This window comes from Bos mutus, chromosome 3, assembly GCF_027580195.1.
Source record: "Bos mutus isolate GX-2022 chromosome 3, NWIPB_WYAK_1.1, whole genome shotgun sequence".
Classification (NCBI taxonomy): domain Eukaryota; kingdom Metazoa; phylum Chordata; class Mammalia; order Artiodactyla; family Bovidae; genus Bos; species Bos mutus.
In genome coordinates, this window is record NC_091619.1 from 68,307,739 (window position 1) to 68,325,154 (window position 17,416).

Here is a 17,416-nt window from a genome sequence, read left to right on the forward strand (position 1 = left end):
TTTGGTTAATTTTTGCATGAAAAAAATCCTAATTCAATTGGCCTAAACAATAAGGTATTTATTATTATATCACCTAGCAAGAAATTAAAAACTGGAGCAATTTCAGAGTTCAGTCTTCACTGTACATAAACAGTCTTCTCTAAAGTCACCCATAATCATCTCTAAACAATTCTTTAAAATCTTCTTCTGGCCAGAGTCAGCAGTGTTTATGTGATTCTTCATTTTCATAGCAACTCCATGCATAGGTCACCAATGGTCATCTTGTGACTGGGATTCTAGGTCCTGTTTTGATTTGTGAGTAAGCAGGAGATAGCCACACTAGCTTTTAGCATCTTCCCACACTGGTTGAGATTCACAGCTCAGGAGTCTTCCAGGGGTTGTTTCTGGTAATTTATGGGATTTGTCCAAATTATTTACACATCCACTTAGGAATCTTTCAAATACTTTTTCTAAACTTGACATTGTCTCCTCTGGGAATTTCAGAAGTCATCACAGTGATCCCAAAAGATAAGTTAAGATGTATCTGTGCCATTAAAATATCAGTTATGGGAGGACTCCTCAAAACTCTTGACCACTGAGGGCCTTCCACTGTGGTCCTGGGGTTAAGACTTTGCCTTCCAATGCAGGGGGTGTGGGTATGATCCCTGGTCAGGGAGCTGAGATCCCACATGCCTTGCAGCCAAAAAACCGAAACATAAAACAGAAGCAGTATTGAGACAAATTCAATAAAAACTTTAAAAATGGTCCATATCAAAAAAATCTCTAAAAACAAGTCTTGACCACTGACGCATTAGCATAAATGTGAATTCAAGCTCTGAAACTATTTTGTGGCAGCAAATAAATATATTTTGGGCAGAAGTCTCTCAAGAATATGGTATACATTTGATAGAAATCTAGGTGAAAAAAATAGCTGGTGGAATGTGGGAGAACTTCTTATTGTGTGCAGTGGGTAAAGAAGAAAGGTTCTGAAATTAGGCTTCTATTTATTAGTTATGTCACTTTGAGTAAATGATTTGGCCTTTTCAAAATTCAGTTTCTTCATCACTAAGATGGGAATACCTCATAGGGTTGTCATGAGGATTAAATAAGTTATTACACATGAAACACTTAGAAAAGTGCCTGGTACTCAATAAATGATATCAGAAGAGGGAGGACCAATGTGGAATATGTGTTTTATCCATTTGTTGGCTAATGGGCATACCAATGCTTAACTCAGGAGAAAGCTGAACAGTAGTAGACATTTAGTTTCAGGAACCTTGCACTCCTAAGCAGATATTTCCACTTATACAGACTCCATAAATTCTGATTATGTGACTTTATAATGGACAGATTTAAACTATCGTTGAAATCGATTGTCTATTAAGCACTATTATTATATACCTAGGAAATATTGCTCTTGGTACAAAACATCTACTCTTCCACTTAAAAATAAGTAAATAAACAAATGCCAAGGAACACGGCATATCAGGCACATTTATAAACCAAATGTGCCATTCCCCTGTCAGCATATTTTAGTGAGTGACAATAGCATCCATAAATTACTTATGTGCTGTCTTTGCACATAGAAAGTGAGTCCCTTATCATAAAAGGGCCATCCACATTTTAGCATAATTTTATAATACTGTGACTATATATTCAGGGAAAGTAAACAAATTTAACACTCCACATAACATGCAGAGAAGCTCTTTATGTTTCTGCTGGGTGATGAGGTTAATCGCCAAAGAGGATGACTTAACAAACAACGTGCATTGTGTATACCCTGCCTGTGCCTGAAATCAGAAAAAGTTTGGAGTTTTTCATCACTTGAGCTTTGGACCCTGTACTTTCAGAAGCATTTTCAGTACCCAGCTCTCCAGTGCACTCCAGTGCACTCTGAGCAGCACATCAATGAAATGAGCAATCTTCCCTAGCTAGAGGTCACGCTTCACAGGCTTGAGAGTGTCCAGGCATATGCCAGCCAGCAAAGAAATAAAGGCACAATGACTGGAACAGCACAGAGACAAAAATAAGTTTGATTTTCAACTTGGGGTCCTCAGGAAGTGCAATAGCATGACCTCTACAAAGGTGTGATTCTGCTGCATAACTGAGTAATACTAGAGATCTAGGGAGATAATATGAGGAAGAATGAAAATGGTCATTGAAAATGAATAACTTGGTAGCTTCTATTTTTCTGTGGATCTACAAAAGCTTTTCAAGGGTAGAACCGATGAGAAGATGGCAAAAATGATTCAAAGGATATCTCAAGTAGCCTTTCTTTGAATATAGTACAGTTCAAGAAAAAGCCTGGAACACTTAAGTGATGCCCCAGGCTTTGGACTTACCTACACGCTTACTTACTAACTTACCTGTTCATGCCCGTAGTATGCTGCAATGTGCAGTGGAGTGAAAAAAACTGCATCTTGAACATTGACATTAGCTCCATGTTGCAGAAGCACATCAGCAGCCTGGATAAGAAAGAGCTAGGTTAGGAGATTCATTGGGGGCATCTGTCCAACAAATTTATTTTACAATTAAAATGTATTAATACAACTAGTTTCTAGGAGTCACCATTCTAAAACACAATATTTTTCCATCTCCCTTCTCTGAAATCTCCAATGGCTTGCTTTTGCCTAGAAAATAAAAGCCAAGCTGCTTACTATGGTACTCAAAGTTCTCTCAATCTGATGGTATCCTTTAAAATGTACTTTCCATGACTCTCTTTCATAAACCCAACTGTACAATCAAACTGCACTCCATTTTCCACTTCTCTGAGTCTTTGTTCACATTATTTCCTCAGTCAGAAGTTTCCTTCTGCCCAATCTACAGATATTTAAACCCAAGCTAAATATCATCTCCTCCAATATTTCTTTACTTTCCCCCCATTTGTTGCCAAATTATTTGCTAAAATTGTCTTTCTTCCTTTTACATCTCACTCAACTTTCTTTCATACTATTTAGAACATTTACAAACTTATATACATGCCTTATCACCCTTATTAAAGACCAAATTCTTTAAGGACAAAATGTGTACCAAATTCATCTATATAATCCTACTCTAGCATGTTGCCATGAAAATAGTAATCATTCAATAAAAATTTGTTGAATGAGTGAGTGATTAAAACAAACCAACAACAACAAAAAAAACTAGCAGGAGCTATCGATCAACTGCCTTCATGGAAAGGCACAGACTGCCAACAAATCTGCTGACCCTTTAGATTTATTCTATCAAAGACTCATCTCCAAGCCTCTTTTCTCTAGAAAACTGATTGAAGTCATTTCCTCCAGATGTGTTCTTTTTCACTGTAAATTTTTCTAATGTACTCTCTGTTCTTTAGTTGGTAAAATAATATACATTTGGGGAAATTTTCAAAAGTCTGTTAGTCTTAGAAGAGAGAACATGAAGCTGGGATCAAAGAGCTCAAGGAACATCTGTTCCCACACCTCTTCTCTTCTATGCCTTCATCCTAAGTTGAGGGCATAAATGGTAACTGGAGTGCCTCTGTCTCACTCCAAAACATAGAAAGATAGGTTCCACTCTCCCATTTTAAAGGTAAAGACACTGAGCCTCAAGGAGGCTTTTTAACCTATCTGAGGTCATACAATCAATAAGAATCAGAACTGGAATTCAAATTTAGGCTTCTTTTAAGTTTCTTTGCATCAGATCCTTCCTGTGACCTTGATCGCATTAACACTAACCTTTAAGCAAATGAACTAGCTGAATCAATCTCAGGTAAAATGAAGCTTTCTGTCAGTAGAAGCTTGTTAGATTCAGCTTTGTAGATTCAGCTTGGAATTTAATGCTGGAACCATTTATATCAAATGTCTGCTATCTTAGACTTCATATGCCTGTGAGTTCAATCTTAGGAACGTTTAAAGGAGGTCACATGTGATCAAGGTAAATGGAGCTTTTTACAAATTCTCTTATTTTAAACATAGCATAAAATAAAGTAGACAGCATGAATTTTTATTGAACAAAGGATGTTCAAATGTTAACATATAGACCCAATTTCTTAGGCATAGTTCCAGAACTTACTTTCATTCTAAAAGATAAGGGCTCTTAGTCCAATGTAATTTTTTCCTAAGTTTGCACTTATCCAGTTATTCAGAAGGTCAATCTTTTGGCTCAATATTCATTAATTATGAAGTGCTGGCCTTCTGAGAAACTGTCAAAATGTAAGATTTAATGAAACCACACAGAGTCATTATTGAACTGTAGTTTTTAGTTAGTTTTAAAATTCAAGAAAATAGTTAACCATTGACAGCAATGTACACTGGAATTATCTGAATAATTTCACAGGCTATTTATATACATTTAATGCATCTATTGGTTCTTATGATATTTCAAGTCATGATAGGGAGTATATCTCCTATCAATTTTACAGGGATACAATGTATCATGATATACAAATATGCTTGTTATTGTGGTTAAGATAAACACACTCATATTAATGCTTAGGCTGGAACATATATCTATTAAATAATTTTAACCATGCTTCCCCTAATCTAGAACCTGAAAGAGTGGGTAGATCAATTTCATCTCCTTTCCACTACATGAAGGCCCATGAAGGCCCAAACTGAATTGCTTTTATTCACCACTATGCTAAAAATATAATAGGCATCCAGATAATTATTGAATTGGACTGTATTTCTAGTTAAAAAATAAGAATATATATCTGTTAGTCATAGAGGAATTTAAACATTAACATTTAGGACCCAAATATATGATAGAAAAATTTTAAATAGTTCAACGTACACATTTATTGATCCTTTACTCTGAATTAAACTTTAGCAAATCCCAAGTGCCTGCTCCATGCCAGAAACTGTCACCGGCATTTTTACATACATTGTCTCATTAAGTTTTCTGCTGGCCATAAAATTCTGTTGTATTAAATAATTTTGAGAAAATCCATAGTTTTGATTTTTGTCCCCCAATACAATAACAAAACTACTAGTGAAACTGTATACTAGAAAAAAGTCTTATCACAGAAAGGATGTCTTAATAATCTTTAAATTCTTTAAAAAAAAAGAACTTTATTATACTTAGATTTGTATAAATGATATATATATATGTATCAGTATATATATACATATATATATATAAATATTATTATTATTGAAGAACCAAGATTCAAACATTCAGTTCAGTTCAGTCGCTCAGTTGTGTTTGACTCTTTGAGGCCCCATGAACCGCAGCACACCAGGCCTCCCTTTCCATCACCAACTCCCAGAGTTCACCCAAACTCATGTCCATTGAGTCAGTGATGCCATCCAACTATCTCATCCTGTCGTCCCCTTCTCCTCCTGCCCTCAATCTTTCCCAGCATCAGGGTCTTTTCAAAGGAGTCATCTCTTTGCATCTGGTGGCCAAAGTATTGGAGTCTCAGCTTCAACATCAGTCCTTCCAAGGAACACTCAGGACTGATCTCCTTTAGGATGGACTGGTTGGATCTCCTTGCAGTCCAAGGGACTCTCAAGAGTCTTCTCCATCACCACAGTTCAAAAGTATCAATTCTTCAGTGATCAGCTTTCTTTATAGTCCAACTCTCATATCCATACATGGCTACTAGAAAAACCATAGCCTTGATTAGGCGGACCTTTGTTGGCAAAGTAATGTCTCTGCTTTTTAATATGCTGTCTAGGTTGGTCATAACTTTCCTTCCAAAGAGTAAGCATCTTTTAATTTCATTGCTGCAGTGACCATCTGCAGTGATTTTGGAGCCCCCAAAAAGAACATCCACCACTGTTTCCAGTGTTTCCCCATCTATTTGCCACGAAGTGATGGGACCAGATGCCATGATCTTAGTTTTTTGAAGGTTGAGTTTTAAGCCAGCTTTTTCACTCTCCTCTTTTACTTTCATCAAGAGGCTCTTTAGTTCCTCTTCACTTTCTGCCATAAGGGTGGTGTCATCTGCATATCTGAGGTTATTGCTATTTTTCTCGGCAATCTTGATTCCAGCTTGTGCTTCATCCAGCCCAGCATTTCTCATGATGTACTCTGCATATAAGCTAAATAAGTAGGGTGACAATATACAGCCTTGACGTTCGGTTATTCTTTATTGATGAAACGAATAAGCATGACAAAGTGTCTGTCACAAAGTCATTGTTTTATGACCACAAAAAATGGGTTAGAGCTCTCTGGTTTTGATAGGAAGAGAATTACTATACATTACACACTAAAAATATTTTCATTTGCTAGTTGACTTCTCAAAATATCTAAGTAGAATCTCTACAATTTCCAGGTTGTAATTTAAATACTTGTTCGAACATTCTGCTCTTTCTTCCTAGAAAGTTTCTGTTTTCTTTCTTTGACTGTAGTATACCTAGTCTCAAGGCCAAGCTCAGTTCCCAGGTCCTCTGAGAACTTTTCACAAATACTTTACTGTATTAAACATTTCTTTCTCTAAATGCTTATATTATTTATCCTCACAACTTAATCTTTTCATTAATTATCACTGTGTGTAAACCACTATTATACAAAAATTAATTAAACTATTTTTATCATGTTCTGAACTTGTCTCAATGAAGTATAGGAAGTTTTGATTCCAGATTAAGAAGGATTTTTCACCTGAGACACTGGGATTTAATCCTTCTAACTAAAAGAGTTATACCTTATCATTTTAAATTCCAGAGATTTAAAAAGTAATGCCTACAAGAGAAAGGTCCTCATTGTTCTTATTTGCTGAATGTTTCTCCTACAGTATGACTTTAACTTATTGACTTGCACTCAACTGGCTTCCGACTCTGAACTTCATCTTATGAAAATCATTGATGATGAAGAAGAAAAAAATGACTACATCAATAGGAGCTAAATATCTCATGGAAGAGAAAGTAAAGTAAGGTAAATTCTATATGGGATAAAATGGCAATCAATCAGAGCTGAAATTCCCAAAATTAAATATAAGTGTTTTATACCTAGTAGACTTTCCAATAAATATCTACACTTTGAAATTAAGTTTTTCTTTGCTTTATTTAAAGTGATATCTCATTTCTTGTGACTTCTTTGGAGTCTCCCTCAAATTCATACTTACACTGATGTTTTCCTTAGGATTTATAGTTTGTTTAAAGCCACAGTTTTCTCTTCTATAGATCTTTATCTAACCTTTACTATTGAGACTTACAGAGAACAGAATCATGAATCTCTTTGGGGATAATACTCACTTCCATTTAGTAGAAAATCTGTATTAACAAAGTTTTAGAAGAAAATGTTTTTGAAAGGTTATGCCTCAAGAACTCAAAATGATCCCAAAGATTTTAATATGCAAGTTGATTTAGATCTGAAATTTTTCAATGTTTCCAGTTCTAACTTTCAATGTGTGTGCTCAGTCACTCAGTCATGTCCAATTCTTTGCCATCCCATGGGCTATAGCCTAAAAGGTTCTTCTGTCCATGGAATTTTCCAGACAAGAATACTGATCGGGTTGTCATTTCCTTCTCCAGGGGATCTTCCTGACCCGGGGACAGAATCCACATCTCTTGTGTTTAACTTTCAATAACCCACTCTAATTGTGTCCCATTGAACAATTACTCTCTCTTCTAAACTTTTCATTGTTTTTCAAGAGTAGTCTACATCTTTTATTCACATATTCTCACCTCTTAATCACTCCTCAGCCCACCTATAGTCTGGCTTCAGATCAGAATTTCCAGGGAAATTTCTTTGGAAAATGACATCAAAGATCGCCCAACTGTCAATTCCAATGTATATCCTTGGGTCTTTTCCTTATTTTAATATTTCTCCAGCATTTCTTACTATTTGTCTTCTCCTTAAGATCCTATCCTTCCTTAGACTGACTGACATAATGATCTTTGAGTTTGATCCCTACCTCTCTGCCAGCTTTTTATTGTCCTTCTCTAGAGGTGACTCTCTGTTTATCTCTTAAGTGTTTCTTCGGTTTTGCTTTTTTATCACTAACATTGTATTGCCTCCTGATTTCCTTTGTCTGCTTTAATTGCCTTGAATTAATTAAGATAATACACGGAAATCATTTAGGACAAAACTTGGTAACCTAAAAGGAAGTGTTCAGTGATAGTTATTAGCTATCCTGCCTTAAACATTCTCTACTTGATTTTTTCTATCACTATTGCTACTACTGCTACTATTACTAATACTGGTACTATTTCTACAACACACACCCACAAACAAACACACACACACTTCTCTCTCCAGATGCATGTATTTTACCGATTCCTCCAATATGGGGTCTACCTTAGTTAGCAACTCAGAATTTGATTATATGGGTGATTCTCAGGTGGCTCAGTGGTAAAGAATCTGCCTGCCACTGCAGGAGATGCAGGAGATGTGGGTTTGATCCCTGGGTTGGGAAAATCCCCTGGAGTAGGAAATGGCATTCCAGTATTCTTGCCTGGAAAATTTCATGGAGAGAGGAGCCTGCTGGGCTACAGTCCATGGGGTTGCAAAGAGTTGGACACAACTGAGCAACTGAGCAGCAGCAGCAGACTGGTTGTATATTTCCCCTATTTCCCAATTACTTTTACTCTGGGTTTATTTCAATGATTTCATCTTTATCACTTGCCCTTTGATTTTTGGTAATGTGAATGAAGCATTAGAATGTGTGCTTTGAGAATGTTGTTATTTAGTTGCTCAGTTGTGTTTGATTTTTTTGCAAGGCCATGGACTGTAGCCCAGCAGGCTCTTCTGTCCATGGGCTTTCCCAGGCAAGAATACTAGAGTGGGTTGCATTTCCTTTTCCAGAGGATCTTCACAACCCAGGAATTGAACCTGCACCTCCTGTATTGCAGGCAGATTCTTTATGACTGAGTCACTACAGAAGCCCATCTATGAGCTAAATAAGGATATCTCATTTAATTCTCACAACAATCTCATGGCACTGTTACTAATAACCCCATTTTAAAAATAGGAAAAAAAAGTTAAGAATTACACAGTTTTAAGGAAAAGCACCAAAATTTAAACTTGAATCTATAGAAGTCCAAAGAATCATACTACTCCACAGTGTTTTTCTTCTTACATGTGCTATTATTTGGGGGCAGCCTATAATTCCTTGACACCTCAGACAGTTCTATACAGGATATAGCCCTTGGTTGATGTTCTTCAAGGATTTTCAAGGACATCTGTGTAGCCAGTATATCAATAAGTATGATTCTGACTTTGTAATTGCTTGCAGATGACTGAAAAAAATAAAGTTAAAAGTTATTCTAAGTAGATGTTATATGGTAGGGGTCTTGAAGAGTCATATATACTATGACAAGAATTCTAGAATTTTTCCTGAATTTTTTCCATAGAGGGTTTCACCAACAGGTTTCCAGCAAGAGCAAAGTATATTCTGATTTGCACCTTAAAAAGATCCTTCTGGTAATAGTATAGCAAACAGACTGAAGAGACAGCAAACTAGAAGCAGAGTGAGCAGCTAGCAGGGTTCAGCAGCCAGCTAAAAAGACAGGGGTAACGATAAAAGTGATCTAGCAGATAAAAATGAGGTAGTAGTAGTATCCAAGAGATGGAGAATGGGTTTTAGAGATATTAAGATGATACAATTGAATGACTCAGCATACTGGGGGTGGGGAGAGATGATGGAAGTTATTAACAAATGATGACTATAAAAGAGGAAGACGATAAGGGGAAATAAGCATGAGGGTAAAACTGTGTCTAATTTGTGAATTTAAGAAGTAGGAACATCACCCACAGTTTCTCTCAGGTTAATCACTTAACATATTTAGTTTCTTTCAGTTCCCTTTAGCAATTCATTGTGAGCTTATCCAACACCACAGCTGTTTCAGCTGGGGTTGATCCCTCAATCAAAATGCAAACTTATTTCCTGAGTTTTTAAACAACTACCAAAAGCTATGCCAATTAAAAATACCAATAATTGCTTATCCATTTGTATTTAAGGCTTCATTACCTAGCATTTTAGATCATAACATTGCTTTAGATTTAAAATAAGCACTTCTTTTGATTTTATGCTCTATTTTCTATAAAATTTTTTAGCTGTATATATACTGACTTCTCTATACCCATTATAACTGTTAAGTGAGAACTCCCTATCATATAGTTACAGAGGCTTATCATTTAAAACACTAACTGAATATTTTTGTAAAGACTTTTTATTTTACCTGCCATAGCTCTAATTAAATATTTGAGTACAAAAACTTACTGGAAAATAGTTTCTTCAGGCTGTCACAGAAATGAGGTTCTCTTATGTGATCTTTCTCTTATTATCTCAGGTTAAAATTAAATCTGGTCTGAAAATTACTCAGAAAATGATTCCACAAGATAACATTATTAAAGAAATTAAAGGGACACTCCATATTCTTCATATGTTGTAGAAATAGAGCTTAAAGGTATATCAACTTATATACATAAAGTAAAAGAATTCCATTGATTATATAAATCTATAGCTTCTCAGGAAATTGTAATAATATAAGTAGAAAAGCTGGTGGATGAAGAGTGGTGAGAAGCTGTGAGGTCAAGGCTGGAGCTACAAGTGGGATCATTTTAGAGAAGTAATAATTGAAGTTAGGCGATAACACCAGTTCCATAGGTAAAAGGAGATACTTGAGGGATATTTATGGCTAAAAAGTGGGAAATAATGGAGCCAGCAAAGGAAAGAGAAGAGTCATCCATGAAAGAAAAGGAGAACAAAGGAATGCTTGTTAAGGAAGCCCATGGAAGAGAAATTCTAAAGAAAAGACAGGCTAAATTTTCTGAGCCTTCCAGCTAATCGTCATCTTGCTGTGCTATTTTCTTTCTTACATATATTCTTTTTTGCAGCATTTCCTTATGTGAGGGTCTTATTTTAAAATCCCTGGCTGAGAAAACAGGCTTTCAATGTTTATGTGTTATGAATACATCATGTTCTATGCATTTCGAAAGCCACAATTTTTTTCCTTATGAGATTTATTTTTATAGCTTGCCAAAGGTCCAGCATTTTTCGGCTATACTGCAATTGTAGAGACTTGAAAATTGTAGTACAAGTTAGGCTCCCTCTCATGGATGGTTTTCCTTATACTGCCTATACCCTGGACATTGTAATCTGACAAAGAATTTTCTCATGACCTGTCCTGCAGCCCAAGACACCTACTGAAATCATGTAATTTGCCTCTACTTGAAAAATAAACTTCTAAATTACAGTTTGAAGGTGATTTGCAGTCAACTAATAGAACATAGTTCAGTTCAGTTCAGTTCAGTCGCTCAGTCGTGTCTGACTCTTTGTGACCCTGTGAATCGCAGCACGCCATGTCTCCCTGTCCATCACCAACTCCTGGAGTTTACCCAAACTCATACCCATCGAGTCGGTGATGCCATCCAGCCATCTATCCTCTGTTGTCCCCTTCTCCTCCCGCCCCCAATCATTCCCAGCATCAGGGTCTTTTCCAATGAGTCAGCTCTTCACATCAGGTGGCCAAAGTATTGGAGTTTCAGCTTCAACATCAGTCCCTCCAATGAACACCCAGGACTGATCTCCTTTAGGATGGACTGGTTGGATCTCCTTGCAGTCCAAGGGACTCTCAAGAGTTTTCTCCAACACCACCGTTCAAAAGGACCAAATAAAGATTTTCGGCTCTTAGATAAAAATGATTAATAAGAATCTTCCTAAAAATTATTTCAAAGATCAATTTATTTCCACCAGCAGGGATTTAAAAATCAAAAAAGACAACAGTTAACTCTTAGGTTCAGGGGTTAGTCCTGTTTCAAGCACACTCTACAGAATGTTTAGGGCTTCCCTTTTTGAGCTTCCTCATTAAATAAGGCAGAAAACATTATTTGATGAACTGCAAGATATGAACTTAAGTAATCAATTATATCCTATAGGCTCTGTATTTAACAACATAATTAAAAATGTTGGTCTGCAATAACTTAGAATAAGTGACACAATAATATTGGTAAATCCAGTCATAAAAATATTTTAGCTGATTTTGAAATAGTATGTATTGACTGGTATACAGATCAATTATAGATAATTTTCTTTCTAGATAAGTTTATTAAAAGAATATCCATCATTCAGTCAGAGACCTATTATCAGGACAGAAAGCAGAAGGAATAATGCTGGTAACTATTAAAGTAAGTTAAACTAAGATAAACACAGGGAGACTAACAATTGAAGCCTACAATGAAAATGAAAAAAGTGCAATACCAAGTATGCCTGTCAGCTTCAGACACAGAAAGGGCTAAGAAATAACTGTGGGTGAGACTCAAGCCCGGACTTCTAATTGTTTCACATGGGCAGTAAATAGCAGAACCTGGATACAAATAAACCTAGGCAGTTTGATTCTAGAGACCACATACCTAATGACTAGTCTATATATTATATATTGATATCCCTCGAAGCTCAGTTAGTAAAGAATCCACTTGCAGTGCAGGAGTCCGCCTGCAATGCAGAAGACCAGGTTTGATTACTGGTTTGGGAAGATCCCCTGGAGAAGGAAATGGCAACCCATCCCAGCATTCTTGCCTGGAGAATCCCATGGACAGAGGAGCCTGGAGGGCTACAGTCCATGGGGTTGCAAAAGTTGGACATGACTTAGAAACTACACCACCACCACATATATTACACTGCTGTAGCCAAAAAACATTACTCTAGAATCCCAGTTTCTCTAACATTTCAAACATTTTTCAAACTTTTACTTAATGAACTCAGCACAAGTACTCAGCAGGGGTACTATGATAGAATTAGCTTGGGTGGCTCCTGGATGTAGGAGGCATGAGCTTATAACTCCTTCCTTTCTCCTTGAATAAGCTCCAAGGTACCTCTGGAACACTAGACATCCAGAAAGTACATACTGGAAATAACTGTTCAACAAAAGAGTTGCTAGTTTGGGGAAAATAGAATTGTCACCACATTTACCTGCTAGTCATCTTTGATTCTAAGAAAAAGACAGGGTCAAATAATATAAATATAGAATCATGCCAAGTTTCCTGGGTTAATAGAGCTCTTCTCTTCCAGACATAATTTATAATCCCCCTATAAATCCATCTACGTATACATTTGTTATCATCTTTGAGAAAATATAAGTGGCATTGCTATCTATGAGGCTAACTTGTTCCCTTGAATGTGGGAATGACATTTCTCACGAATATTAATAGAAAATGACAAAAGTTATGGAATGTCACTTCCAAGATTAGGTTACAAAAAGACTGTGACTTCATCTCACTTACCCTACCTTGATCTCTCCATGACTCTCTCTGATGGAAACCAGATGTCTCATTATGAGCTTTCCTAAGAATAGCATCACATGGTAAGGTCCTGGTGTCTCTAGATAATAGCCAGAGAGGACCAAAACCTGCCAACAGCTACAAGAGTGAGCACAAAAGAGGACTCTCTTCATTCAGTCCTTAAGAAGACTGCAGCCCCATTAGAAACCTTGTAAGAGATACTAAGCCAGGGGACCTTACCTCTCAGCTAAGGTATCCTGAGATTCCTAAGCTACAAAAATGGCAAGATAAAAAATGTTTACTGATTTAAGCCATAAAGTTTTGAGATAAATTTTTTATGCAGCAAAAGTTAGCTGATATATGGTTGTGCCTCTCAATTTATTACTAAAAAATCCAAGTCACAACTGACATCGATATTAAATAGTTAAATAGGCCACTTCTGAATATCAAGAGGAACAACAGTTCAAATCAGCAAATATTTATGAGAGCCTAAGTTTTCTAAACACTGTGCTAGTTTCTGGGGATCAAAGATAAATTAATTTTTCAAAAGTAATACATAGGTCAGTGGAAGAAACAAAACAAAATGATTATGATATAAAGCAGAATAAAAATAATTTGATATGAGATAATACATGGACTAATAAACAAAAGAAAGGCTCTATCAAAAAAAAAAAGAAGTTATAAATTAGTTCTGTAAAGATAGAGAAACCTATATCTGGGAAGGTACCTGGAAACTGAAATAGAAGTTGCTAAGTGGAGAAGGGAAGATAAATCAATTAATTCATCCCTCAAACTTATTTGATCATCCAATAGTAACTGGCACAGAACATATGTTTGCCAAATTCTACTATTTCTTAAAATCTAGTTCAAATTCTACTCACCTCTTAAAATCTTTTTAGACTTCCGTGTTCATTGAATTCATCACTGAGACAAATTATTACATACCCCAATATCTTTAGAATTACCTTGAGGCTTTATAAGAATGTATTACAGATACCCTCTTAGGAATTACTGAATCAGATTCCCTAGATACCAAAAATTCCCTAGATACTAAAAACTAAAAAAAAAGCTTCTTAGAGACTTCCTCTTGCATCCAATATGGAGTAACAAGGAGTATTCTGGAGAAGCTAAGGTAGCTAGAGTTCACAAGAGAGAGTACAGAAACAAGAGGGTTGAATAAAGAGAGAAATACAAAGACCTGGAGAAGGTTCCATTAGGGGATAAAGCTGAGCATTGAGTAGTGTGTGCTTGTGAGGCAACTACTGCTGACTGGGAAAAGAACCAATGAAGATTAGTGATAATTACGCCCAGTGCTCACACAAGTCCAGGGATAATGCCTAGGCTCATCACCCTGACTGGAAATGCTCCTGATTTATGGGGCACTGAGCAAAATACTCACAAGAGACTTCTCTCAGTAGCTGGTTATTAGCCTTACACGGATTATCTGGGTCATGAAGATCTTTTTTGAATAGTTCTTCTGTATACTCTTGCCACCTCTTCTTAATATCTTCTGTTTCTGTTAGGTCCATATCATTTCTGTCCTTTACTGAGCCCATCTTTGCATGAAATATTCCCTTGGTGTCTCTAATTTTCTTGAAGAGATCTCTAGTCTTTCCCATTGTATTGTTTTCCTCTATTTCTTTGCAATGATCACTAAGGAAGGCTTTCTTAACTCTCCTTGCTATTCTTTGGAACTCTGTGTTCAAATGGGTATACCTTTCCTTTTCTCCTTTGCCTTTCACTTCTCTTCTTTTCACAGCTACTTATTTGCAAGGCCTCCTCAGAGAGCCAGTTTGCTTTTTTGCATTTCTTTTTTTGGGGATCGTCTTGATCCCTGTCTCCTGTACAATGTCACGAACCTCCGTCCATAGCTCATCAGGCACTCTGTCTATCAGATCTAATCCCGTGAATCTATTTCTCACTTTCTATGTATAATCATAAGGGATTTGATTTAGGTCATACCTGAATGGTCTCGTGGTTTTCCCTACTTTCTTCAATTTAAGTCTGAATTTGGCAATAAGGAAACAGTTCCACCTCATGGCAAATAGATGGAGAAACAGCGGGGGAAACAGCAGAAACCGTGGCTGACTTTATTTTTCTGGGCTCCAAAATCACTGCAGATGGTGACTGCAGCCATGAAATTAAAAGACGCTTACTCCTTGGAAGGAAAGTTATGACCAACCTAGATAGCATATTAAAAAGCAGAGACATTACTTTTCCAACAAAGGTCTGTCTAGTCAAGGCTATGGTTTTTCCAGTGGTCGTGTATGGATGTGAAAGTTGGACTATAAAGAAAGCTGAGGGCTGAAGAATTGATGCTTTTGAACTGTGGTGTTGGAGAAGACTCTTGAGAGTCCCTTGGACTGCAAGGAGATCCAACCAGTCCATCCTAAAGGAGATCAGTCCTGGGTGTTCATTGGAGGGACTGATGTTGAAGCTGAAACTCCAATACTTTGGCCACCTGATGTGAAGAGCTGACTCATTGGAAAAGACCCTGATGCTGGGAAAGATTGAGGACAGGAGGAGAAGGGGACGACAGAGGATAAGATAGTTGGATGGCATCACCGACTCGATGGACATGAGTTTGGGTAGACTCCGGGAGTTGGTGATGGACAGGGAGGCCTGGCGTGCTGTGGGTCATGGGGTTGCAAAGAGTCAGACACAACTGAGTGACTGAACTGAACTGAACCGAACTGAAACAGTTTGTCAGCTTCTTAAAAAATTATACATAAACCTACCAAATGATCCAGCTTTTCTACTCTTAAGATTTGTTCAAAGTAAATAAAAGCACTTATCCATATGAAGACTTGTACAGAAATCTTCCTTGCAGCTTTACTTGAAATTCCTAAAAACTGGAAAAAACTCAGATGTCCATCAACAGGTAGATAAACACTGTGGTATATCCAAACAATGCAATACCACCTATTGACTAGACATCTTATTTGATCATTTATCATGTAATTGACATTTAAACTTTACACATTTAAGGATCTTCAACCCTTCACTTCCAATTCTATACACACATATAATATTCCCCCATTGTTCCCCATCACAATGAACTGGAAATCATTTATCCAGTTGCTGATACCAGAAACCTATGAGTTTTTGTGGACACCATCATCTCGTGTACCCCCTCATATATAATCCATCAGCAGATTAGTTTAATTTTACCCTTTAACTTTTTGCAAATCTGCTTTTATCTCTGCATATCTACTAATACCACCCATACTTAAGCAATCATTATAGATTATTGACTCCAAATACATCTGCTTGCATAAATTCTTCAAATTCGGTTGATTTTAAACATTGTACCTAGAATTATTCTATCAGAATGCAAGTCTGATCATGTTACCACTTCTCAAAGGCTTTTCATTGTTCTCAGGAGAGAGAGAGAGAGAGAGAGAGAACTCCTTGACACAGTTTGTCATCCAACCCAGGGAGATTTTGAGAGTAAAAGAGGTATTCACTTAAAGAATAAAGGGAGCTTAGATCAACAATATGATCAGGGATTTTCCTGAAGAATCAGGAATATAATATCACTCTACAAATAAGTCTATTGGGCACCTGACCCCTAACCTTTTTCTCCTTGTTTTTCATTTTCCACCCATCCCCTAGGTCTCTTAGCTCCATCCACACACATTATGGTCTTGTTGCTGTACTTCCTATAGTCAGATAGGTTTAATATATATGATTTCCTCTTCCTAGAAAGCTCTCTCTGTGTCTCAACTTCTCATCTGTAAGGTGGAAATGAGTTTGCCTATTTTGAAGGGCTTTTTAAAGGATTAAGAGTTAATATATGCAACACTGAAAGTAGGAAGTCAAGAAATACCTGGAGTATTGGGCAAATGTGGCCTGGGAATACAGAATGAAGCAGGGCAAAGGCTAACAAAGTTTTGCCAAGAGAATGCACTGGTCATAGCAAACACCCTCTTCCAACAACACAAGAGAAGACTCTACACATGAACATCACCAGATGGTCAATACCAAAATCAGATTGATAATATTGTTTGCAGCCAAAGATGGAGAAGCTCTAAACAGTCAGCAAAAACAAGACCGGGAGCTGACTGTGGCTCAGATCAAGAATTATTGCCAAATTCAGAGTTAAATCGAAGAAAATAGGGAAAACCACTGGACCATTCAGGTATGACCTAAATCAAATCCTTTATGACTATATAGTGGAAGTGACAAATAGATTCAAGGGATTAGATCTGATAGACGGAGTGCCTGAGGAACTATGGAGAGAGGTTCATGACATTGTACAGGAGGCAGTGATCAAGACCATTTCCAGAAAAAGAAATGCAAAAAGGCAAAA

At 36.8% G+C, this 17,416-nt stretch overlaps 1 protein-coding gene across 1 annotated transcript in view; it reads right to left on the reverse strand.

Annotated features, from left to right (window-relative positions):
* Nucleotides 1-17,416, reverse strand: part of TNNI3K (TNNI3 interacting kinase) — a 351,856-nt gene that overhangs the window by 248,998 nt on the left and 85,442 nt on the right. Inside the window, exon 6 of the mRNA XM_070367853.1 lies at nucleotides 2,346-2,444. Within this exon, the coding sequence (XP_070223954.1) occupies nucleotides 2,346-2,444 (99 nt within the window). The remainder of the gene's footprint in view (nucleotides 1-2,345; nucleotides 2,445-17,416) is intronic.